Source organism: Uranotaenia lowii, chromosome 1 (genome assembly GCF_029784155.1).
Source record: "Uranotaenia lowii strain MFRU-FL chromosome 1, ASM2978415v1, whole genome shotgun sequence".
Classification (NCBI taxonomy): domain Eukaryota; kingdom Metazoa; phylum Arthropoda; class Insecta; order Diptera; family Culicidae; genus Uranotaenia; species Uranotaenia lowii.
This window is the reverse complement of record NC_073691.1, coordinates 84,680,960-84,705,959: the sequence shown is the minus strand read 5'-3', so window position 1 is coordinate 84,705,959 and position 25,000 is coordinate 84,680,960. Positions and strand designations below refer to the sequence as shown.

The 25,000-nt window shown below is 39.3% G+C and overlaps 2 protein-coding genes across 3 annotated transcripts in view; one reads left to right on the top strand and one right to left on the bottom strand.

The window, feature by feature from the left end:
• Nucleotides 1–25,000, bottom strand: part of LOC129753661 (serine/threonine-protein kinase S6KL) — a 225,540-nt gene that overhangs the window by 155,579 nt on the left and 44,961 nt on the right. The window lies entirely within an intron of this gene.
• LOC129753649 (uncharacterized protein K02A2.6-like) lies at nucleotides 23–5,574 on the top strand. Of its 2 annotated transcripts, none has more exons than XM_055749499.1 (4): nucleotides 23–692; nucleotides 1,059–2,328; nucleotides 2,394–4,943; nucleotides 5,004–5,574. In XM_055749499.1, exons 2-4 carry the CDS (start codon nucleotides 1,060–1,062, stop codon nucleotides 5,133–5,135), a joined length of 3,951 nt encoding a protein of 1,316 aa, XP_055605474.1. In that variant the 5' UTR covers nucleotides 23–692; nucleotide 1,059; the 3' UTR covers nucleotides 5,136–5,574. The 2 variants fall into 2 exon arrangements, with proteins under 2 accessions (XP_055605474.1, XP_055605465.1); XM_055749490.1 differs by having other exon boundaries at nucleotides 1,052–2,328.

The window sequence follows — 25,000 nt, the reverse complement described above, 5'->3', positions numbered from 1 at the left end:
ATGGAAACAAGCATCTCACAGGTTACCGGATCTGCCAGAGGCTCTGATTAGCAAAAAAAAACTCGCCTTAAAAATCGGACTCTTTTGTTCCCAACCGACCAAATGTGAAGGCAGTCTGAATATGCTAAAAGAGAATTAAAAAGATTTTAAAATTAAAGCACAAATTCAAGACTCAGAATTTACATTTATTTACTAACCTTCGATCCTAGGAAGTCGATTGTTTTCGCCAATGATAAACCGGATGTAGCTTTTTCATCCGGGCCTTCTCCGCTGTCATTCGGGGTTTCATTATGTACGAATCCGGATGAATATTCTCGACACTCTTTTGCCGGAACAACTACCGGGAGCGTCATTCTAGGCTTCTTCATTGCAATATTTACATCTTCCGGGTAGTGCGGGGACTGGTTACGATGCATGTGGTACTCTCCGTTGAGCGTGTGTGTTGGGCAGCTAATAAGAGTAACAGATATACAGAGTAACATAAAATGAACTGACCGTGTGTGAACACAATTCGACAACGTGTTTGTAATAATTGGCTCCTGGAATAAATATTAATTTGTTGTGCAATTACGTGCGTTATTTATAAGCGGATTATCACAGTGGCGACGAGGATCGGTCTCCTCCATAACACGTTCCATTGGAAAACAAATCCGGAACAATTTGAGAAAAAAAAGTGTTGAGGTTATTTTCATGTAAGTATTTAAAAAAAAAAGAAGAAGAAGAAGAGGAAAGAATAAGGAAGACGGTTCTAAAGCCGCAGGTCGTGGACCAATAAGCCGGGAAAGGCAAAGACCAGGTAAAGGTCATAGGCCGGGAAAGGCCAAAGGCCGGAAAAGGGCCGAGACCGGAAGAGGTCAAAGGTCGGAAAAGACCAGGAACAAGTAAAAATTTAGAAAAGCAAAGGTCAGTTTCGATCTACAGTCGGATAAGGCAAAGCCAAATCTGGACAAAATTTTCAGTAGAAAAAAATTATGTGGTTCACGAATTGCGGAACTTTAGAACGGTCTTCGTCATGGAAGCTCGAATTTTAAAACGGATTATTTATTTTTAGAATCCAGAATGGATCGGTGGGATATTTCCCAGTTTCTATTCAAGTCCCTACCACAACATGAAATCCGCGGACAATGGATTAGATGGAAGAGGCATTTCGAATATGTAGTGGACAAAAAGTATAAGCTGAAAAATTTCTTGTTGGCAAGAGCAGGGCCGGACGTTCAGGAAGTTTTCTCGACAATCCCGGAACCTAATTTGGCTCAAGATGCTGATGATTTGATCGACCCATACGGTGTAGCACTTCAAAAGCTTGACGAGTACTTTGCTCCCAAACAACACGCAGCTCTAGAACGGAACTCTTTCTGGACCTTAATGCCGTCAGAGGGAGAAGAGCTTGATAAGTTTATGCTTCGGGCCCGTGAACTGGCGCAAAAATGTAACTTCGGAAAAACCGAACAAGAGAGTCGTGAGATAAGCGTGATGGATAAAATAACGTTACTTGCACCGTCTGATTTGAAAGAAAAACTTCTTCAAAGGGATTTATCAACATTAGATGAAATGTTTAAAGTAGTAGCTTCCCATCAATCCGTGAAATACCAAGCAAGTAGAATGATTTCCACGGGGCCATCAGGGTTTTCAGCGGCTGGGCCTTCCGGTTGGTCAAATGCTAATGCTAATGTGAGTGTCAACAAAATGTATGCCAACAACCCCGATCAATGTACTCGTTGTGGAAAACAAAACCACTCACAAGCTGACGACGAATGCCCTGCACGAACCCAGAAATGCAAGAAATGCGGATTAATCGGTCATTGGGCTCTGCAGTGTAAAACTGCTCCTGGTAAGTACAGGAGACAAATCCAAAATTCTACTCGAATACCGAATTACCGGAAACCAACCAACCGAGTAAGGCAGATTTCTACCGAAAACGAAGAAAAACCAACCAGTTTCATATTTGCTATTGGAGATGGAGATGAATACGTATGGGTGAAGATCGGTGGTGTTGTAACACAAATGCTAATTGATTCCGGCAGCAAGAAAAACATAATCGATAATCAATCATGGGAGCAGATGAAAAAACAAGGTGTTGTTGTACGAAATGCAACAAAGGATGTTGATCAACGTTTTCGAGGCTACGGAAACAATGCTGAGCCACTACAAGTGATCGGCATGTTTGACGCAACGGTAGAGGTACAAAACAGCGATAGGCCGGTACAAAGCGAGGCTAGATTCTATGTAATCATGGATGGAAATCAAGCTCTTCTTGGAAAGGAAACTGCTCGTCAAATGAATGTCCTCCGTTTGGGTTTACCAGAACAGCAGAATAACATCTTCAAGGTAAGAGATACTTTTTTATTCTTTTGTTATTTGGGAATTGAAACTAATATTTATTCATATCCAAGATATCAACGAAAACTCCTTTCCCAAAAATGAAAGGTATTGAGCTACGAATTCCTATTGACGCGTCGGTTACTCCAGTAGTACAGCATGCTAGACGACCGCCTATAGCACTCCTTAGTCGAATTGAAGACAAGTTAAAACACCTTGAAAATGCGGATATAATAGAAAGGGTAAACGGCTATAGCGATTGGCTCTCACCACTTGTAGTTATTGTCAAAGACAACGGTGACTTGCGACTGTGTGTTGACATGCGTTTAGCCAACAAGGCTATCAAACGTGAATATCATTTGATGTCAACTATCGATGACTTCTTACCACGATTGAAAACCGCTAAATATTTTTCCCGTCTTGATATCAAGGATGCATGCCATCAAGTAGATCTTGATGAATCTTCACGATCGATAACGACTTTCATAACCCATCTCGGCATGTTCAGGTACAAACGATTGATGTTTGGGATTTCATGTGCACCTGAGATGTACCAGAAGATCTTAGAGCAGTTGCTAGCTTCCTGCGACAACTGTATTAATTATATTGATGATATTGTTGTACATGGGGCCGATGAAGATGAGCATAATCGGTGCTTGAAAAAGGTCCTAGATGTATTGAAATCAAGTGATGTTTTGTTGAATACTAGCAAATGCCAGTTTAAAGTAACTGAACTGTCGTTTCTGGGACATCATATCTCGATCAAAGGAGTCCTACCGGCAGAGAGTAAAGTTGACGCAATAAAGCAATTTAGAAAGCCGAACGACGTAGAAGAACTCAGAAGTTTTCTAGGCCTCGTGACGTACGTTGGACGGTTTTTACCGGATTTGGGAACAGTAGCGACACCTCTTAGAGCATTAACACATCAGGGATCAGATTTCGTGTGGACAGTTAGTCAGGAAAAAGCCTTCCAGAGTCTGAAAAACATGATTTCAGATGTACATCATCTTAAATTTTTCGACAATTCCTTGCGTACTAGAGTTGTGGCTGATGCATCACCGGTAGCACTTGGGGCAGTGCTCCTACAATTTCAAGACAATGACGATACCATTCCGAGAGTGATTTGCTACGCCAGTCGTAGTTTGACAGCTACAGAGCAGCGCTACTGTCAAACAGAGAAGGAAGCTCTATCTCTCGTGTGGTCAGTAGAGCGTTTTTCTCAATACTTGATTGGGCGCATATTCGAGCTGGAAACAGACCACAAACGTTTAGAGGCAATATTTGCCCCTACATCCCGCCCATGTCCAAGAATTGAACGTTGGGTGCTTCGCCTGCAGTCATTTACATTTAATGTAAAATATCGCAAAGGAAAAGCTAACATCGCCGACCCTTTATCCCGACTACCAATTCTGAAAAATCAGCAAGACGGGGTAGAAAAGGGTGACGATAAGTTCCTAGTTCTTGCTATTCTGGAATCCACCGCTATCGACGTGGGAGAAGTAGAAGAAGCTTCAATCGTAGACAGTGAGTTGACGGCCGTTCGTGAATGCCTCCGCAGTGGTGTATGGGGCAAACCCGAAATTCGAGCATATGAAGCTTTCCAGCAAGAATTAGGTATGGTGGGCGAACTCGTTGTGAGAGGAAACAAACTTGTTATACCGATAGCGCTTCGAAAGAGATTTTTACAACTCGGTCATGAGGGTCACCCTGGAGAATCTAGCATGAAAAAAAGATTGCGGGATAGAGTATGGTGGCCAGGAATGGACAGGGAAATATCGAAATTTGTAGCTAGCTGTGAAGGATGTCACCTTGTAGGTCTACCTCAGAAACCTGAGCCCATGCACCGTAGGGCTTTACCGTCTCAGCCGTGGTCGGACGTCGCTATCGACTTCTTGGGCCCTTTGCCGAGTGGCGAATATCTCTTTGTCATTGTCGATTATTATAGTCGATATCAAGAGGTCGAAATAATGATGAAAATAACTGCAAAGGAAACAGTAACCAGGTTGAATAAAATATTCACTAGATTAGGGTTTCCAAGAACCATTACTTTAGACAATGCTAGACAGTTTTTGAGTTTCGAATTTGGTGATTATTGCAAGGCGAATGGAATACATCTCAACTTCACAATTCCGTATTGGCCTCAACAAAACGGCGAAGTAGAACGCCAAAATCGGTCTCTACTCAAACGTTTACAAATAAGCTACGGGTTAAAGAGAGATTGGCGCCATGATCTAGAAGAGTATCTTGTCATGTACTATTCTACTCCGCATTCGGTCACAGGAAAGACACCAACAGAGTTATTAATGGGACACACTATTAGGACTAAAATTCCATCTTTGAAGGATGTCGAAACAGCTCCTCCTAATGAAGAATTTGCAGACCGAGATCAACACCAAAAATATCACAGCGCCCAACGGGAAAATGAGCGCAGACAAGCTACTCAATCTACGATTGGAGTAGGAGATAAAGTCCTTATGCGAAATCTCACGCCAGACAATAAATTGTGCCCTCGTTTTAATCCGATTGAATACACTGTCATGAATAAAACGGGTTCACGGTTAACTATACAGAATTCGGAAGATGGACGTAGCTACGATCGGAATGCAGCACACGTCAAACGTGTAGTACGAACATTTGAAGATATATCTCATTAATTTATCAGTACTAAATCTTCTTCTTTACAGGAAATTCCCGAGCCTAGGATTGAAACGTCATCTGATGCCATGCCAACTGAGGAAAACCCAGCGCCACCTCTAAAGCGATCTCGCCGTCCTCCCGTGCGATTGGAAGACTATGTCCTAGATGACGAGTTTTGAAGTCTTGAGAAAAAACGAGATGTGGTACTCTCCGTTGAGCGTGTGTGTTGGGCAGCTAATAAGAGTAACAGATATACAGAGTAACATAAAATGAACTGACCGTGTGTGAACACAATTCGACAACGTGTTTGTAATAATTGGCTCCTGGAATAAATATTAATTTGTTGTGTAATTACGTGCGTTATTTATAAGCGGATTATCACAATGCATTTATTTTTGTTCTGTGACTTCGACGATGAACCGGCAGAGCTTTTCCCGTAATTGTTGGAACTGGAAGCGGAGCTCTCACATGGCGCACTGAAAAAAGTTATATTTTTGTTAGTGGTCAGGTAACTGACTAAAGTTTGATACAAATTATGGATTTTCTTTAGAAAATTTATTACCTTTTAGAAACTCCTCCTTCATGATAAGTCGATTTTCAAGGACAAGGTAAACTATACCAATTTAAAAAAAAATAATTGAACGCGTTCGGCTACACCGTCAAATACTTTCAAAATGGCGATTAAAACACCAAATTTTCCAACCATTTTCTGGTTATTACTCGAAAACTGCCAATATGGTTAAATTTGGAACAAGAAAAATTATTGAAAAATAACCATATTGGCAGTTTTTAAGCAAAAGCTTAAAAATGGTTATTTTTTATCCATTAATGTTTAAATAAAAATGAGCGTGCACAGCAGAAAAATCTAAAAGTACACGCTAGAAATTATTAAACCATTAACGATTCAAAAATAACCATTTTTGACCTTTTCCCAGGAAATGTCATTTGGCCACTGATGAACTGATGTACAAGCTCGAACAAAAAATCTTCAGAAACTTGTGTAAAATTTCCAGTGCTCTCTTTTAAAGAAGCCGATAAAAAGTGACAAAAAACAGTGCCATCTATTGCTTGATTTGTAACTTTTGAACGGCGCAATAGATGGCACTGTTTCTAGATAGCTCTTTTGAAGGTAGGAATTTTTCGAGAGGGCGCAATGATGTTTAAACTCATTATTAAATAAACTTAAATAAAATTAAATGAATTGCTCTTTATAATTAGATGAACTATGAATAAATTTCAGCTGAGAAAAATAGCATCATCATAATGTTGTCACTAGAGAGACTCACGAAATGACAGATATACAAGATTGAATAATAAAATTCCAGAAACGTATTCAAAATTTCAAATTCTATAATTTAAACAAGCCGAATCAACTTTTGAAGTACCTGATTTTTGGAAAAAAGCAACTGTATATGATCTAAAAAAATAATAAACTAACATCGTGGAAAAATGGACGGCTGCAATATATTCACAACAAGGTAAATTCATCTGGTTGATTTTACCTTGATTCTTTTTACTAAAGAGTTACTTAGCACTAACAACTTTGAACAAGTCAGACGAATCAGTTATTTTATCCAGTTGAGCTTAAAATTAACAATCCAACGAAGAAATTCTGATTCTATTCTTCTCTGAGCGGGTATTTTCACGCATCTTCTCTGTTTCCATTAAGTGCTTCATGCTAGTTTGAAGCAATTCGGAAAACAGCTTTAAGCGTAAAATTTTGATAACGCAAATCAGAAATGTGTTACGAATCTTCAATATCAATTTGCTCGAAACTCGTCAAATAGATATGACCTTTTCATAAGTGACTAAAAGTTTGTTATTTTGTTTTGTTTACATTTCATTTTCTTCTTGACAGTTCTCTCTGGTGTCCTTGGAGACATCTGGTGGCTCAACCAAAAAACTTTTTTTTTTCTTTTTCTAGGATTTTAACTCTCTCGAGTTATCCGAGATATTAAACAAACAGCCCAAGCAACCCGAATTCCCTTAAAAAGGTTCCATAGAAGCTTAATCAGCTCTCGTTTGTGTCTGAAGAGAATGCTAATCAGCCCAAAATTTAAGTTCTTAAAGCTACTTTCAAGTTCGTTTAGGGGGCTGTAGAGAACGCTATTCAGCTTCTAAGAGAATGTCAAGAAACTTCTACGCGCCGAAAAAAAAATCCAATTGACAGATTGCTCTGACAACCACATGTCAGATTGCTAGGTTGCCGGTCTATCATGGTCTATCTCATTGATTTTAATTATATTGTTTTGATTACAAAAGCTGCTTACACGCCTAGAGAATTGAACCGCTGCTCTCTAGGTTGCAATGAAACTCACCAGCCTCTCGACCAGTCCAGCAATAGCTAATTGCCACTGTAATGATTAGTATTTAAACTTAATCTCATTTGAGATGATTGAGTGGGTTGGTCAATAGAAAGTACCTTATTTCGTTCAAAAGACTTTCAGTACACAATATGAATCATAACAAAAATTCGCATCATCAAAAATTTATTCGAATATCTTATTTAACATTTATAAGAAAAACTCGAAAAAATCTTGAGTTCCATTTGTAAATATCAGTACAGATATAAACAAAATAAATACCATGACGAGAAATTGACAGACATTTTTGACATGTCGCTTAGAATTCCCACATAGGTTCTTTAAAACACCTTCAAGTATCTTAATGGTGCGCTTTAGAATGTTACGCGAGCGTTATCGACCTTCTTGAAAAACATTTTTGACATGTCGCTTAGATTTCCCATATAAGTTCTTTAAAACACCTTCAAGTATCTTAATGGTGCGTTTTGGAATGTTACGCGAACTTTATCGACCTTCTTGAAAGAAGTTCCATTAAAAGCGCTTAGAAGTTCCGTTATCGATAGTTTAACCTTTCAAAGGGCGATGGAAATTCCTGAGTAACTTTTACGCGACAAGAGTCACCTGAGGTTCCCGTAATACATTTTTTCAGCCAAATGTGAACTTCGGAGTTCGGAGTTAAGTAAAAACGCGACTTTTGGTTGCTTGGGAGTTTAGAGAATTTGGGAAGCTTTTAGGAACAGGCATATAATTAAAAGGAAATTAGCTTCTAATGTGATTTTTTAATAATTATTGGGCAAAATTTTGTCATGCGAAGGTACTTGCAAGACACGCCGACAGAAATACATTAGATTTCTTACAAAATTTTTCGAAAAATGTGTAAACAGCTCTCACATAAGAGCAGACATTTTAGAAGTGCATTTTTCATAAATAAAATACAACTCTTAAATAAATTAATAAAAAACCTAAATAGTTTGAAATCTTCTTCCAGTACTAAAAACAACTCAAACACTCCGTTGATTCCAGAAAAAACCATCAAATTTGTTACTTTAGTTAACAGAAATCAGCATAAAATTCTAGTTTTTCAAATAGATTTTTTCCTTCTTAGAATGCTTTCCAAAACAGAACTTTCGTAAATTTAGGTTACAAATATATCCAATATTTTTTTTGAATGAATGTTTTTGTAAAAATATCACTTTTTCATTCAAAAACTTTAAAAATACTTAGGTGTGTTTTCAATAGCCAGAAAAACACCAGTTTTTGAAACTCAATTTATCGCTTAGTAGCTATCAATATTTTTTCATAAAATATTTTAAACACTAGAAGAAGACCTAAAAGTTTATTCTACTTACTTTTTAAGAGATCTCTGAAGTAAAAAGCCGTAGTAAAATGAGTTTTAAATTCATCGAAAATTTACACCCTTTTGTTTACCTTTTTTCCTAACTACAAAACGTCAAACATTTACCTGGCATCGCGGATTCATCCTCATTCCTCCGTTTCTGTGTTGTGTTTTGTTCTGTTTTGGGTTTTGTTTTGTTTTCGTCTAAATGCGACTTATTAATTTGCTTTTTTGGAGAAAGGTCAAAATCTTCTTTTCTTCGGTGGGACAGTTGGAAAGAACCTGTCGAAGGTTCACTTTCAACTCGGGCTTGATGGTACTGCGGACAGTTCAGGATAATATGTTTGACGCTAAGCGGGATTTTACAGGCAATACAGACAGGGGGATCTTCCTTTTCCATCAGGTACTCGTGGGTAAGTCGGGTATGACCTATTCGAAGACGGGTTAAAATGCGTCTCTCGCTGACGGTTTTCCGATCATTCCATGTATCAGTAGAATTTTTGACCTCTCTGAGTTTATTGTCGTGTATGTGGTTCCACTCATGGGACCAAGATAATTTGATTTTCTGTTTTAGCCATTTGATTGCATCTGGAGACGGTACTGCTTGGTTGGGAGGATCCATTTGGGTTCCGACGTTTGCGAGCTGATCAGCTATTTCGTTGCCCGGGATGTTAGAGTGCCCGGGGACCCAACACAGAGTGATGTTTTTTCGGACAGCTACTTCTGATAGCTCGGCTATCCAGGGATGTTTGACGTTTCCGCCAAATGAAGCTTTCAAAACGCTGGCAGAGTCCGAGAATACAACCGAGCCAGATGGAGGGCAGTAGTTGAGGGCGGTTGATAACAAAGCATATGCCTCTGAACTGAAGACCGAACAGGTAGTGGGGAGGGATAATGATACGTTCAGATTTTCGCTGTGGATACCACAACCTACCCGTTGGTCGGATGTTTTTGAACCGTCCGTATAGTACTTGGGGACGTTTCCATATTTTTCCCTTGAGAGGTGGCGAAAAAGGGGTAACACTTTGGAAGGATTTTCGCCTGCTTTTACTTTTGATAGTAGACTGAGGTCAACGCTGGGCATTTTTCTATTCCATTTCAGCAGTCTTGGTTCGTTACGAGGAGATATATGAGGAATTGTGGCTTGGATTTCATTAAGTAGCATTTCAGTGCGTGCAATCAATGGGACTGCAGGGTCTCGCGCAAATGACAACCATCGTACTGTTTTTGCGGATAGGCTTTTCAGAAGGATGTACTCAAAGGGAACTTGGCCGCTTTCCGACATGAGGGAAGGTATAGGAGAGCTTTTGAATGCCCCGCTGATCATTCGTATCGCATGGTTGTAGGCAGGTGCTAGTTTTCTTATTGCATAATCATATCCACGGCCGAAAATTCCGATACCATGTAACATTGTAGGCAACAGCCAACCATGGACGAAGAGGAACAAAGTTGCCCGCGATCCTGAAAAGCTGCGTCCGCATAGTTTCTTGAGGATGTTAAGTTTTCGATTGGCAGTTTTACGCACTCGGTTTATGTGATTTGAGAATTTGAGCTGGTCATCAACCCAACCAAAAAACATAAAATTGATTCAAAACGGTCGGGACTTTACACACTTTTCGAGGCTTAGCTTGTACATCAGTTCATCAGTGCAAACATGTTTAATGAATTTTTACCTATAAACAATTAAGAACTGGTTAAATTAATATTTAACACCTCAAAATAAGTCAATTTAAAAAAAATGTTTTTTTTTGTTTTAATTAAGATTTTTTTCTCGCTGCGTATTACAGAGTTTTTCGGTTATGCAGACAAAACTCGGGTTTTTACAAAGGAAAAACTTATTTATTTAAGAGCGAAAAATAAAAGCGGTTACAACCCAACAAACCATTAAGCACTGTTATAAGTCAAATAATGACTAAATAACAGCACTTGAGTGCCTACAAGCCGTTGAGTATTTTTTTAAATGCTAATGAGCACTGTGGCTATGAAGCTGTCAATTTTGGCCGTATATGATTTAGCTTTAGGGCTTTCAAGCCCTGTGAAGCTGAAGCTTTAAGTGATAAACGTCAATGCTGATTTGCGGCTTTCAATTTGTCATTTTTAAGAAAAAGAACAAAAGAAAACATAAAATAGTGAGAAAAAGAAAGTGAACTCAACTAAATGTAAACAAATCGAATTTTCGTGATCGAATTGTTTTTTATTCTTCCTCTCCGGATCACAATCCGCTCTTTCGAAACTGCGCTGCTGCCATCTGGGGTAGTACGATGTAGCGTGAGCAACATTCTGGGTGAACGATAAATTATAGACAACTTTACATTGTTCGAGTTAAGTTTTCATAAATCCAAATGATTTTGAAAAAAAAAACACTCATTTGAAAAATTGGAGTTTGTTTTAAAGTAAATTTAAATAAATTAGTCTGATAGGAGAGTCAATTCTATCTGATAATTCCATTTTAAAAAAGTCAGTCGGTCAGAGAAAACTAACATGGGGCCGTTCAGATACCACCTGGACAACTTAGGGGGGAGGAGGGGGTATGAAAATGTCCACGGAGAGGGGGGTAGGGGTTTGGGTAGTGTCCACGTGGACATACTTACTTTCAAAACATTTTCTTAAGGTGAATAAATATTAAGATGTGTTATTCAAAATCTTAAAATTGCAAAGCTTTCCAGTTTAAGTTTAAGCAACTAGTAGCCACTTGAAAGCAAGTTATAAATATGATAATTTTGAAATTAATAATAATTATAATTATAACAAATTAGATTAAAAAAAACAATTTCAAATCTGTCCACGTGGATATACGGGGAGGGAGGCAGGGGTTTGCCAAATGTCCACGGAGGGGGAGGAGGGGGTCAAAAATCTCATTTTTCTGTCCATGTGGTATCTGAATGGCCCCTATGTGAATCAATCTTTTCGTCCATTTTCTTAACTTTTAATTTTTTTCTTTTTAACGAATAGTCACCGTTGATTATTATTTTATGAAAGTTTAATGGCATTGCGGTGAACTTGATACTACGAAAATTCTTGATAGAAGAATTAAAGATTGAAATTAAATGACGGATAGACAAAGCAGATGCTTAATAGAAGAAAATTGAAAGATGTTGAAAATGAGCCAAGAGCATATTTTATGGAAAGCTTCAAAGGTGCGTTCTAGACCCTTTGTCCCACATCAATTGAATGGCTGAGAGAAGTAATAGCGAGAGGCGCAATTACGTTCACCTCGTACCACGTTGGCTCGAGTTTTCATTCAAAAATATGTGAAATACTGAGAATAGTTTTTGGAGTAGTAAAAAATTGACCTTTTTTATGTCGATTTGCGATGCTTCACGGTACATACACATTTTCTCCTGTAGCTCACAATAATCTCTGAACCTTTTACTCCAAATCTGTATCCGTCATTTTCTGAAAATCCTAACCAAATCAAAGAAAATAATGATTTATTAGAAGCTAGTATTTCCACCCGTTTGTTTACATTTTCTTGCACACACACGAGCTGTCAAAAATTAGCTTCGAAATCGCGAATTGACACGCAGGAAAGGTTTAACCAGCCAGAACCACAGATGACTCGCAGAAACTGGGTGCCATCGATGCCCTAAAAGTGCCAGCAGAGATTCTCAAAAGAATCCATTTTCCGGAATTCGTCCAAAACATCCAATGCTTTGAGATATCGGATGGAAGGTGAAGGAGCTAACTTTTCCTGTAGATTGTCGGCAGTTTCGTCGACGACCCGGTATGGCAATCATCGAAACGTTAGCATAAGTGAAAACCAGGGAATCATGTACACCGTTCCGACCAACAGGGACCGAGCGTTTAAGGTGTTCAGAATAAGAATAGCCATAAAAGTTTTTAACTGATGGATAAAATGTATTGTCAAGTTATTTTGCCCGACACATCGTCGAACAAATATAATAAATTGTTCATTCCAGAGTTTTATTTTTTCTAAATTTGCCTTCGGTTCCGAAAATCCTGCATATTTCATTTAAGAACACAATTTTTTACTGTATTTGCTGTGAGTACGTAATTGTTCATGAAGCAGAGTCTCTAGAATATACATAATTAGTCGTAGAAGGTTGAAGAAGTTCCGAGTTCGAGTCCACTTTCTACTCGACTATGATGAGTTAGAAGAGGTTGGTAGGAAAAAAAGTTCCCCTGGGAGAGAAGGACAAAAAAATTGATATAAATTTTTTTTTCTCCGTTTTTGTTTTCTTTTTCACTCCCTGTCATTTTTGACATTTTGCAAAAGGCGTTGTTAAAAAGTGGGGACAAGCCATGGAATATTTAAAGGAGGTAGTGCCGAGGCAGCCTTGCTTTAGTATTAGTACCGCCTGTGACGTCACTGTTGCCAATAATCCTTAAATTTATCTGAAAATTTTTCCTTTTTTGTTAGCAATTAAAAAAATTTGAGGATTTTTTCAACTTTGAAGGCACACAATTCTAGAAATATTATTGTTCTTCAAGACAGCCCGAATAGCCAAGATCGTGGTATTAATATAACAAAACAATGATTTTCATTTTTACAACAAACTTCATCGTAATTTCTAAATATTTTTCTACCGATTATAATTGTGAGATTACCATAATTTTAAAAGTCACCGTGAAGTATATAGTTCCTTCAAAATATTTCATTGTTGACATTTCTGTCAGAAGCATGGTATCACAGTACTTTTCTTGTGATTTTTATTGTTACAGTGAACTTTACGGTAAAATCAAAATCCAAACCATACGAATATTGGTAAATCTTAGCTTTTTTGCACATTTTTATTTTTTCGTGTAGTGAAAAATTATTCGCGCTCATAACAAAACAAACCTATTATTCCTTCGAAATTCCGGAATTCCATAGGCTTTATCGATCGTGATCATGGTTACGAAATCAAGCTGGCGGATTTGGATAGGAATACAATGCCTTCCACTCCGGTGATAATGGTGAGTACTTTTTTTTTATTGTTTTCATTGATTTGTAGGGCAACTGACCTGATAGAAATTTCTTCCATTCTAGCAGCTGACGAAAACCGTTAAGTTCCCCAGCTCCAGTTTCAGCTGAGACCCGCAGGCAATGGCTGACGTTTAAAGCATCCCATATCGCACGGATTAGTGGCCACGATCCGCCCTTATAATAAAGATGAGCAGGAATCTAGCCGTGTCCCAGGGAATGTTGGAAAACAAGGCTCTAGAACCACCGGTGTTTTGTGCGAATGGTATGATAGTTTTTTAAATGTTTTTGTGACTAGTTTTATTTAACAATTCCATAAGCTTAAATAAAAACAAACGCATGCTAATTAAACTGTATTTTTTTAAATAAAAAATATAAATTTAAAAGAAAAAAACAGCTGAAAACAATAATTCAAACCATAATATTTCACGGTCCTGAAATTATGATGAACTATGAAATAACATTGATTTACATGATCGTTCAACGATTGAAATTCAATGGAAAACAATGAATTCTACAGTTTTGTTGAAAAAAGTGGAAGCTGTAAAAACCATTAACATTATTGTTTTGAGTTTCAACATGTATGGGAAAAAGTGGATTTTTTCATTGTTAAGTTGCTTAACAACCCCCTTTTTTCATGGTAAATTTTGCCAAAACCATAAATTTCACTGTCGAAAACCATGAATTTGACAGTGCATTCAAGGTTTTATGAACCATGGTTCGCATAGTCTCAACCATAAATTTTATGGTTGCGTGAAAATGAAATTCATGGTCATTTCACAATGTTTTTCTATTCGGGAGGTACTAAAAAAGTTGAATGTAGTAGTTGTTTTGCTTTAATTCAGACGATTGAAGTTGCTGAGGCATCCTAACTCAAATTGACAAAACTTGATAATTTTGCTTATAAATGTTGAAATCAGTTAGGTTTGAATCGTTGATAAAATAAAATAACCAAAAATAGTATTTTTCGAATCCAACCACAATCTTGTATGGAATTTAGTAAACCAAAGTTACAATGGTTTTATTGGTGTTAATTTTTCTAAATTAGAAATTCATATGGTACACCATGTTAGATTCAAATCATGACAATGAGGTGCACTGCCTTAAACTACCAATCAGACCTTTTGAAAGGGGAAAATTATTATTTTTGCTCGTTTCACATAGAGCATGACTGGGCATTCAATAACAAATTCAAGAATAATACTCACTGCAGTCTATTAAACACAAAGAAACCTCATAGCACAATCAACTAGTGGCCTTACAACATAATCCGAATCAAATTGGATTCTAATTTAGTTCTTTAATGTGTTTAACTTTGAAATTTGAGTTCTACCAGTATAAACCTTCGAAAGCTTGGCAACAGTGACGTCACGAAAAAAATCCAATATGGCTCTCGGCACTACCTTCTTTCAATATTCCTTGGGGACAAGCAGTACAACGGCCGATTTACAGGCCAAAAGTGGCTTTTGAACAGCCCTTAATCAGAATACAAGGCCGACAGGCACTGTGATGTACACACTTAATCTTTTCTCCTGTGATCGGAACGATTTCGTCCTGTATTTTCAACAGCTGAAATTACAGGACGACTTCAGGACAGAAAAACCGCTCAGGAAAACAACTGTCAAACTCGCCTGTAGGATCGAAACGGTTTTCTCCTGTAATTTGCAGGAGATTTGAAATGTTCCTACGGGCTCGAAACGTGTTCATCCTGTGGTTTGTAGTGAAATTAGCTTTCGTTTTCCCCTGGTTCTAAATTTTTCATTTTCCCCATAAAAACAAAAAAAAACACAATGATTGTTTTAAATTTATTTCTCACATTTTACCATTTTTTTTTTCATTTGTCCTATTTTGTAAGGTGGTATTTTCACTATAATACAGACAAGACTGTCAACCCGAATAGAAAAACATTGTGAAATGACCATGAATTTCATTTTCACGCAACCATAAAATTTATGGTTGAGACTATGCGAACCATGGTTCATAAAACCTTGAATGCACTGTCAAATTCATGGTTTTCGACAGTGAAATTTATGGTTTTGGCAAAATTTACCATGAAAAAAGGGGGTTGTTAAGCAACTTAACAATGAAAAAATCCACTTTTTCCCATACATGTTGAAACTCAAAACAATAATGTTAATGGTTTTTACAGCTTCCACTTTTTTCAACAAAACTGTAGAATTCATTGTTTTCCATTGAATTTCAATCGTTGAACGATCATGTAAATCAATGTTATTTCATAGTTCATCATAATTTCAGGACCGTGAAATATTATGGTTTGAATTATTGTTTTCAGCTGTTTTTTTCTTTTAAATTTATATTTTCTATTTAAAAAAATACAGTTTAATTAGCATGCGTTTGTTTTTATTTAAGCTTATGGAATTGTTAAATAAAACTAGTCACAAAAACATTTAAAAAACTATCATACCATTCGCACAAAACACCGGTGGTTCTAGAGCTTTGTTTTCCAACATTCCCTGGGACACGGCTAGATTCCAGCTCATCTTTATTATAAGGGCGGATCGTGGCCACTAATCCGTGCGATATGGGATGCTTTAAACGTCAGCCATTGCCTGCGGGTCTCAGCTGAAACTGGAGCTGGGGAACTTAACGGTTTTCGTCAGCTGCTAGAATGGAAGAAATTTCTATCAGGTCAGTTGCCCTACAAATCAATGAAAACAATAAAAAAAAAAGTACTCACCATTATCACCGGAGTGGAAGGCATTGTATTCCTATCCAAATCCGCCAGCTTGATTTCGTAACCATGATCACCATCGATAAAGCCTATGGAATTCCGGAATTTCGAAGGAATAATAGGTTTGTTTTGTTATGAGCGCGAATAATTTTTCACTACACGAAAAAATAAAAATGTGCAAAAAAGCTAAGATTTACCAATATTCGTATGGTTTGGATTTTGATTTTACCGTAAAGTTCACTGTAACAATAAAAATCACAAGAAAAGTACTGTGATACCATGCTTCTGACAGAAATATCAACAATGAAATATTTTGAAGGAACTATATACTTCACGGTGACTTTTAAAATTATGGTAATCTCACAATTATAATCGGTAGAAAAATATTTAGAAATTACGATGAAGTTTGTTGTAAAAATGAAAATCATTGTTTTGTTATATTAATACCACGATCTTGGCTATTCGGGAATCTGAAAAACAAATAGAAAAGATTTCTATTACTTTAAGTAAAACGCCGCCTGACATCGAAACTTACCGATGCGCCGTGAGAACCTTATCCTTATCCGGTCCATGCCAGCAAACGCGTTGAAAAATCTTGCACCCGAATATGCCGACCCAACCACCCGCATGAATCAGTATTATAAAATAACGATTGCCATTATCTTCTTCCTGAGACACACGAAAGATTAGCTTTATAGTTTTGGATTATTAATGTACGATTAAGGTAGTCTTTTTTCCATGAAATGGAATCGTTTGGACGCACTTTACGATACAGCGAACGGGTCGTTAAGTAGAGTAACCATTCATTTTTTTTGCTTTTTTCTACTCGTTCTGAAGCGAGTTGGATCATACGTGGAATCTTTAGTGAATGATCGTCTCATAAGAAAAAGGACGATACAGCATATCGTGTTGTATTGATAAAAAGATAAAAATTAATATCCAAAATTAGCTTTATAAACTTTTATTTTTCATATTTTTTTACACCTACTATACTTTTCAATATTCACCTTTTTCAATTAAAATTCTTTTATATGTAATGATCGCGTGTGCTACTGCTCCTCATGTTTATACGGTGGCGGAGAGGTAGATAAAACCGGAAAACTGATTTGAGGTGCTGTTGGATTATCCACATTGTAACTTTTTCCGCCTATGAGTCCGCGACCGTCTTCCGCCTCTGCCGGTTTTGTCTTGCAGCCGTGGTTCCATCGTCAAAGCTTGCCACAGCTTCCGGTATTCCTTCTCTGCTGAATTCTATCGGTGGGAGAGAATGGATTTAACTAATATATTTTCCTCTAAAAAATAGATTTTTACTTTACCTTCATCACTTGCACCAGTCATCATCCCCGGCGGCTTCCGCGTAGTCTTCGGAGATTCCGTACGCTACCTCCCACAATACCGGAACACGAAAAAAAAATTGGTGAAAATGTGGTCATGTTTGTTGACGTGACAGTAGAAAATACGATGCGCGTTGCAAAAAAAATCTTTTAATTTCCAAAATGATTAATCTTATCTTTTCCGAATATTTTTTTATCATTTCGACGTGTTGCAAAAATAATCAATTTCCTTAAGGAAGTATTAACCGTATCTTTCCGAAATGATATTTTATCCATATTAGCGAAGGCACATTTAGCCAAAACACAATGTGAAACGTTACTATCAAGGTAATCAGAACTAAATAATACTTAAGATTCAGCGTATCATATTTGATTATGCGGGCATGCAGTCAACGAAAATTTTCACTTTGAGTCCACTATTTCTGATTAACAGCAACGAACAGATACCGCAAGGAAAAATGGCAAACTGAACCCTTTGGCGGGTTTTTATTTTGTGCACTGGTGAGAAAGAAACAGAAATCCGATTGTTTTTTAAACAAGATAGAAAGAGATGGGAAATTTGACAAGAAATGTGTCTACAGCGATTCAGGAGAACACTGTCCTGAGTTCACGGGGTTGGTCAGAGTTCCTGTGCTCTCGTAGCAAATTTGTCTCGGATTTCAGAAGAGATGAGACGTCCCGCGATTCGGGTGAGTTCTCATTCGAACTTCGTTTAAATTGAGCAGTGTTCCTGTGATACGGAGAATCATGGTCCCGAGCGGGATAAATGCAATCTTAGTGTGTATGTTCTGTATACGACTATAGTGCCAAAATAGAGCCATTTCTTACGGCTTAATGGTTACTTGGGAAGTTTTAACATGTGGTTTTGGATAGAGAAAAGTTTTGACAGTTGTCACAGACAAACGGTTAACCTACTTGAGAACAAACTTGCATAGACAAAAGGCTGACTAATGCGGATTGAAAGTATAACTTCTACACTCCTCCTCTTTCTAATCCCATCCCTTTACAATACTTCTCAAAAGGTCCTCTCGACAAAGGTTTAGTTAGAATGTCTGCTTTTTGTTCTTGTGTCGGAACATACACTAGCTCTACTTCTTTGTTCCAAACCTTTTCCCTAACTACATGGTATTTTACTTCTACATGTTTGGAACGTTTTGTTTCAGGATTTTTAGCAATAAAAAGACAACCCTGGTTATCTTCAAGAATCTTGATGGGTTCCGTCAAAGGAATCAACATATCCGCAAACAGCTTTTTCAGCCACATACTCTCGGACACTGCCATTGCAGCTGCCATATATTCAGCCTCAGTGGTCGACATCGCCACACTCCCCTGCTTCCGTGTAGCCCAACAAACGACATTGCCATAAACTTCGAAAAGATAGCCGCTAGTTGATCTCCTATCATCGAGATCGTTGGCCCAATCGGAGTCTACATATCCTTTCAATGCAGCGCTGTTCGGATTTCTTGTATTTTTTTTTAGTTGGTAACCACAGGTGGTAAATCCCGGTTTACGGATTGTATTCCAAGGCACGGCGAGCCACCGCGTCCCCCAGTTTGCTACTCTGGGTCCATGGGTACAATGGGAAGACTCATGATATACTCCGTGTATACCCCCTACTCCCTAAACTCCACGTGGGGCCGCAGACCTCGAACTGTTTAGTACACTATGCTTCAATAGTGGGAGGTCTATTCGCGCTAATGCGCTCAAAGGCAATACTCATTAACGAGACCACTTTCAGCAAAACCTCTCATCCTTACGACTCGACGCCTGAACTCTCCTCTAACGACTTGAGAACCGACATCTCCTCGCAATGACTCGAGATTCCCACACAAACCTCTCCTCTTCGCAACTTGAGGCCTGATCTCTCCTCTAACGACTTGAGATCCGACCCCTCCTCGCATCGACTCGAGGTTTACCTCTCCTCTGCACGATTCAAGGCCCGATCTCTCCTCTAACGACTTGAAATCTGACCTCTCCTCGTAATGACTCGAGGTGACCACTTGTACCCCTCCTCTTGTTGGTAAGGGGCCTGATCCCTCCTCTTACGACTCGGGACCCGACCTCTTATCATAAAGACTCGGGGTTGACCACGCAAAACCTCTCCGCCTGAAGGTTTGAGGCCTGACCTCTCCTCTAACGACTCGAAGCCCGACCTCTTATCTTCAGGGTTCGAAGTAAGAGCAGCTTATCCTAGACTCGCGCCTGTCACGGCACACGCGCGGGACTTAACGCAACGACTCGGATGATTCCCGACGAAGACGTCATCCTACACCGACTCGAATGGCTCGCCCGGCGTCGAGAGCCACTCTACCCGTGGGTATTCCCCGAACGTGGAATAACCCTTTCCCAACGATTTCCACTGCGAAGAAGGTCAAGTCTTAGCAGCTTCTGTCGTTGAGAACCGCTCTACTCGGATACTCCCCGAAGGTGGAGCATCCTACACACGAACGCGGCGCACCCACGGCATCCGCTACGCAGAAGGTATTGTCTTATCTTTGTAACTTCAAACCGTGGGGTCGGACGCACTCTACTCGACAGCCCCCCGCCGAAGGGGTCAGTCTACTCCGACCGTTGTCCGGTCTTCTTTATCCCCCTTGGTTGGCAACCCTAGGATTTTTGGCCCGCGGATTTTCCTGCCCGTTGTGTGCCAAATCGAGAGCAGCTTATCCTAGACTCGCGCCTGTCACTGCACACATTCGGGACTTGGAACGCTACGACTCGGATGTTTCCCCAGTTTCCCGACGGTGACGACATCCTACACCGACTCGAGAGGCTCGCCCGGCGTCGAGAGCCTCTCTACCCGTGGGTATCCCCCGACAGTGGTTAGCCCTCTTCCCTCGAGATCCGCTACGAGGAAGGTAAAGTCTTATCCCCGCAGTTTCCCTCTTAGGAAGCGGAACTACTCGGATACCCCCCGACGTTGGGGTATCCTACACACGTTCGCGGCGCACCCCTGACCTCCGCTACGCAGAAGATGTTGCCTTATCTTTGTAGCTTCGATCAAGGGATCGGACGCACACGGATTTCTTGTATAGACCAGCTCAAAAGTGGACGTGCCTCGCAAGTACTTCATAACTCTCTTCAGGTAGTTCCAGTGTTCAATTTCAGCACAGTCTTGAAAACGACTAAAGTAACTTACGGCATAGCACAAATCTGGTCTGGTGCCCAGCATTAAGTACATTAAACTTCCTATCAGCTGTCGAAACTCTGTGCTCACGTCACCCGGTGTCTTCGATCTGTCAAGTTTTGTACCGCATTCCATGGGTGTAGAAACAGATTTACAGCTTTGCATCCCAAAACGAGCTAAAATGCGTTCAGCGAAGGCAGATTGACTAACTCGAACGGTGCCAGCATCAGCATCAGTCTTGATTTGCATCCCCATGAAATGTTCCAAAGCACCGAGATCTTTCATTCGAAACTCAGAACTCAAACGTGATTTCAGATCGCTGACCATAACTTCGTTATCACCACTTATCAAAAGATCATCCACATATAACAGTAAGTATAATGTCCCTTCCTCAGCTTTCTTCACATACAGACAATAATCTGCTTCGGAGCGGACAAACCCCACACTAACCGCAAACTCATGAAACCGGTTGTTCCAGCACTTAGGAGACTGTTTTAGTCCGTACAGTGAACGTTTCAACTTAAGCACTTTGCCTTCGGGTACTATAATTCCATCAGGAGGCTTCATATACACTGGTTCTTCGAGATGCCCGTGCAAAAAGGCTATTACCACGTCCATGTGGTAGAAACTGTAGTTCATTTGAATTCCGATAGCCAACAGAAATCTGATTGTAGCCAATTTTGCCACTGGAGCGTATGTTTCTTGAAAGTCAACACCTTGTTTCTGCTCAAAACCTCGAGCAACTAAACGCGCTTTGTAGCGTTCTATGCTCCCATGTTTGTCGAGTTTCATTTTAAACACCCATTTAGACGTAATAACCCTTGGTGTCACTCGGAATGTCAACCACATCCCAAGTTTCATTCCCTTCTAGAGAAGCTATCTCCTCCTGAATTGCAGATCTCCATCCTGCCTCGTCTATACGCCCCCTTACATCATCGTAGGAAGACGGCACTTCATTCGCATTGACATCAACCAAAAAAGCATTCGAGTCCGTGTCATAATCTTGAAGCCACACAGGAGCTCGACGTTGTCTTCCACTGCGTCGGTCTTCGAGCAACGGGTCACATCCCGGATCAACATTATCAACGACTTCGTGTTCCACCGGATTGACTAGAACGACCGAAGGCTCAACTACATTTTGTTCATCATCACTTTCAAACTCGAGAAATACATCACTATCTTCATGGCTCTCCTAATCTTCTGTCGGATGTTCCGACGGTCCTGCAGATGCCTCGCGCACATTGTCAAGTTCGGAATACACATTGCAACCCGACGGCGGTAAGCCGTTCGATTCATTTGTCTCACCAACATACGACGGAAACACTGTTTCATCAAAAATAACGTCACGCGACAGGCACACTTTTCTATCAACCGGATCCCACAGGCGATAACCGTTAATTGTGTACCCGAATAGAAAAGTATGGTGAAAAAACCATGAATTTCATTTTCACTCTACCATGGATTATATGGTCGACACTAAGAATATCATAGTTCTGAAACCTTGAATTTACTGTGGAATTCAATGTTTTCGACTATAAAATTCATGGTTTCGGCAAAAATTACCATGAAAAAGGGGGGTTGTTAAGCAACTTAACCATGAAAAAATCAACTTTTCTCCATACATTTGAAAACACAAAACTATTAAGTTCATGGTTATTACAGCTTCCAATTTTTCTAATGGGAACCGTGGAATTCATTGTCTTTGATTGTATTTTCATCGCTTCAGCAATGGTTAAAAGCACGATATTTCCATGGTATTTAAATTTTTGTTTTGCTCGAAATAATTCTATCAACATTAATCAGTTTGTTAAAGTTATTCTTTGTTTGAAGGAATATTATTCATGTTTAGTCGTGCTCTTTATAAACTTGGCAGGTTATTACAAAGCATGATCAATCAAGAATAATAATCCTTAAAACAAAGAATATCTTTAACAAACTGATTAATTTTGATTCCGACTCACTTGTTCAAAAAAGGAAAAAAAAACTATTTCAATACATTTTATTGATGTTTTGAAGCACTTTCCTTTTTCACAATTTTCACTATACCATTGCACTATGCAGTTTTAGGAAAGCTTCCTTCTTGATCGAAATCGGTCTGCGCCTGCTGTAGCATTTTTTAGATCGGCCAGTTCCCAGGGCTCGTTCAAACCGACGTCCCCAGTGTAGGTAATGATTTTTCTATTGGCTTTCAGAGCAGCTTTGACCGCGCCGACCTGCTGTGAGTGATGCATAAATTCGTGAACGTCTTGGTGGACCGGAAGCCGCTGTTCATACTGCACTTTCCCGACGACTTTTTTTCCTCTGCCGTCTCCGCGGTTGGGGGATGCTTATGAATAGCTTAATTGCAGCCGGAGCACCTAGAAAAAGAAAACTGATATACATACCTACAAAAAAACAGTTCCAAAAAGAACATAATTACATTAAAAAGGTACTCACCATCCCAGATATTTTTATATTCTCTCGCCGGCAGAGAAAATCGGCTGCAAAAAATGATTTATTTGGCAAAATGGCGCGCAGTTAAAACAAAATCTCTACACGACAAATCGAGAATGGGTATAAAAAGCAAGACTTTACTCATGTTCCTTTTAGTTTGGATTTTGATTTTACCCTAAAATTCACAGTAACAATAAAAATGACAAGAAAATTATTGTGATACCGTGCTTCTGGTATTTACGACAACTATGAAGTATTTTTAATAAACGATATACTTCACGGTGATTTTGAAAATGAAGGTGAATTCAAAATAAAAAGTGGTTGATAAATATTTAGATATAACGATGAAGTTTATTGTTAAATTGAAAATCACTGTTCGGTTATGGTATTAATCATGGTCTTTGTTATTCGGGTATCCAACCATAATTCGCGATTCACTTTTCACATCAAACTTTGCTCTTCGGTGCTTCGGTACATGAGCAAAGGCTTTGCAACCAAATATACGCAATCCAGAAAGATCTGGTTTTCCCCCAAACCAAAGCTCCGCTGGAGTCTGGTTTTTCTTCAAGGCAGACGTCGGACTCCGGTTGGTTAAATAAACCGCACACATTATTGCTTCACCCCACAAATCCTTAGGAAGCCCACTATCATATATCATCGCTCTAGCTTTTTCAACGAGAGTTCTATTCATCCTCTCCGATGACCCGTTTTGTTGAGGTGTGTAAGCCATTGTGTATTCCAACACGATTCCGCTTTCCCGACATAGTTTCTTCATATCTTTTGAAGTGTACTCACCCCCATTGTCACAACGCAATTTCGAAATTTTTGAACCGAAACCGGCTTCCACCATTGCTTTATAATCCTTAAAACACTGGATAGCCTCGTCCCTAGAAGCAATCAAATAGGCCACCGTGAAATGGGTACAATCATCTATAAACGTTATAAAGTACCTTTTTCCGTCCCATGTACTTGGAGAAATCGGTCCACAAATACCCGTATGCACACGCTCAAGCGGGTGAGCAGCTCTACCTTCACGCGATTGGAACGGTGGTCGGGAATGTTTTCCCATAACACAGGCTTCGCAAAGCCGCACAGAGTCTGTAATGGAGGAATCAATTCCGTTAACCATATTAAACTTCACAAGATCTTTAACATTTTTCATACCTAAGTGACCAAGGCGTTTATGCCACAGCAAATTCCTGTCCACGGTTGCTTGTACCATATTGGCTTGTCGGGTTTCCAATCTGAACGATATTTCATACAGATCGTTTACTCTTTCTCCGATTGCAAAAAGACACTCGTTCGACAAAATGTAAACACAGCCATTTCGAAACGTTACTGTGAAACCCGCTTTCTCTAATCGACTAACCGACAATAAATTATGACGTAGCCCGGGAGCAAAGAGAACTTCAGAAATTTCACAGGGCCAACTCTGTTTGCCAACAGAACTCGTACAAGCTATAAAACCGATTTTGGTTGCCCTGATTGCTTGGCCTTCTTCTGCGAGCGAAACGGAATGCGGTCTAGCTAAACACTTTTCCACGAGAAACACTGAATCGTCGTTCACCAAATGATCCGTACAGCCCGAATCAACGATCCATCGTATAACTTCAGAACCAGAATAACACCTATTTGATTTCAGATTCCCATCGACACAAAACGCAAACGCACCCCTTGAGGGGTCGTCCGGCGGTTCTTCCGGATGTCTCAGTTGAAACACTTTCTTCTGGCTGCTGCCTTGGGCGGGACTGGTATCTTCATCTTTTTCTTTACACTGAAAGGCTTTGTGCCCGACTGCCTTACACTTGAAGCATCTTCCTAAAAACCTTTTGCCCAGACAACCATTTGGTGGGTATTTCGAGTTTGCAACGCAAATATACGTGCAAATATACGTG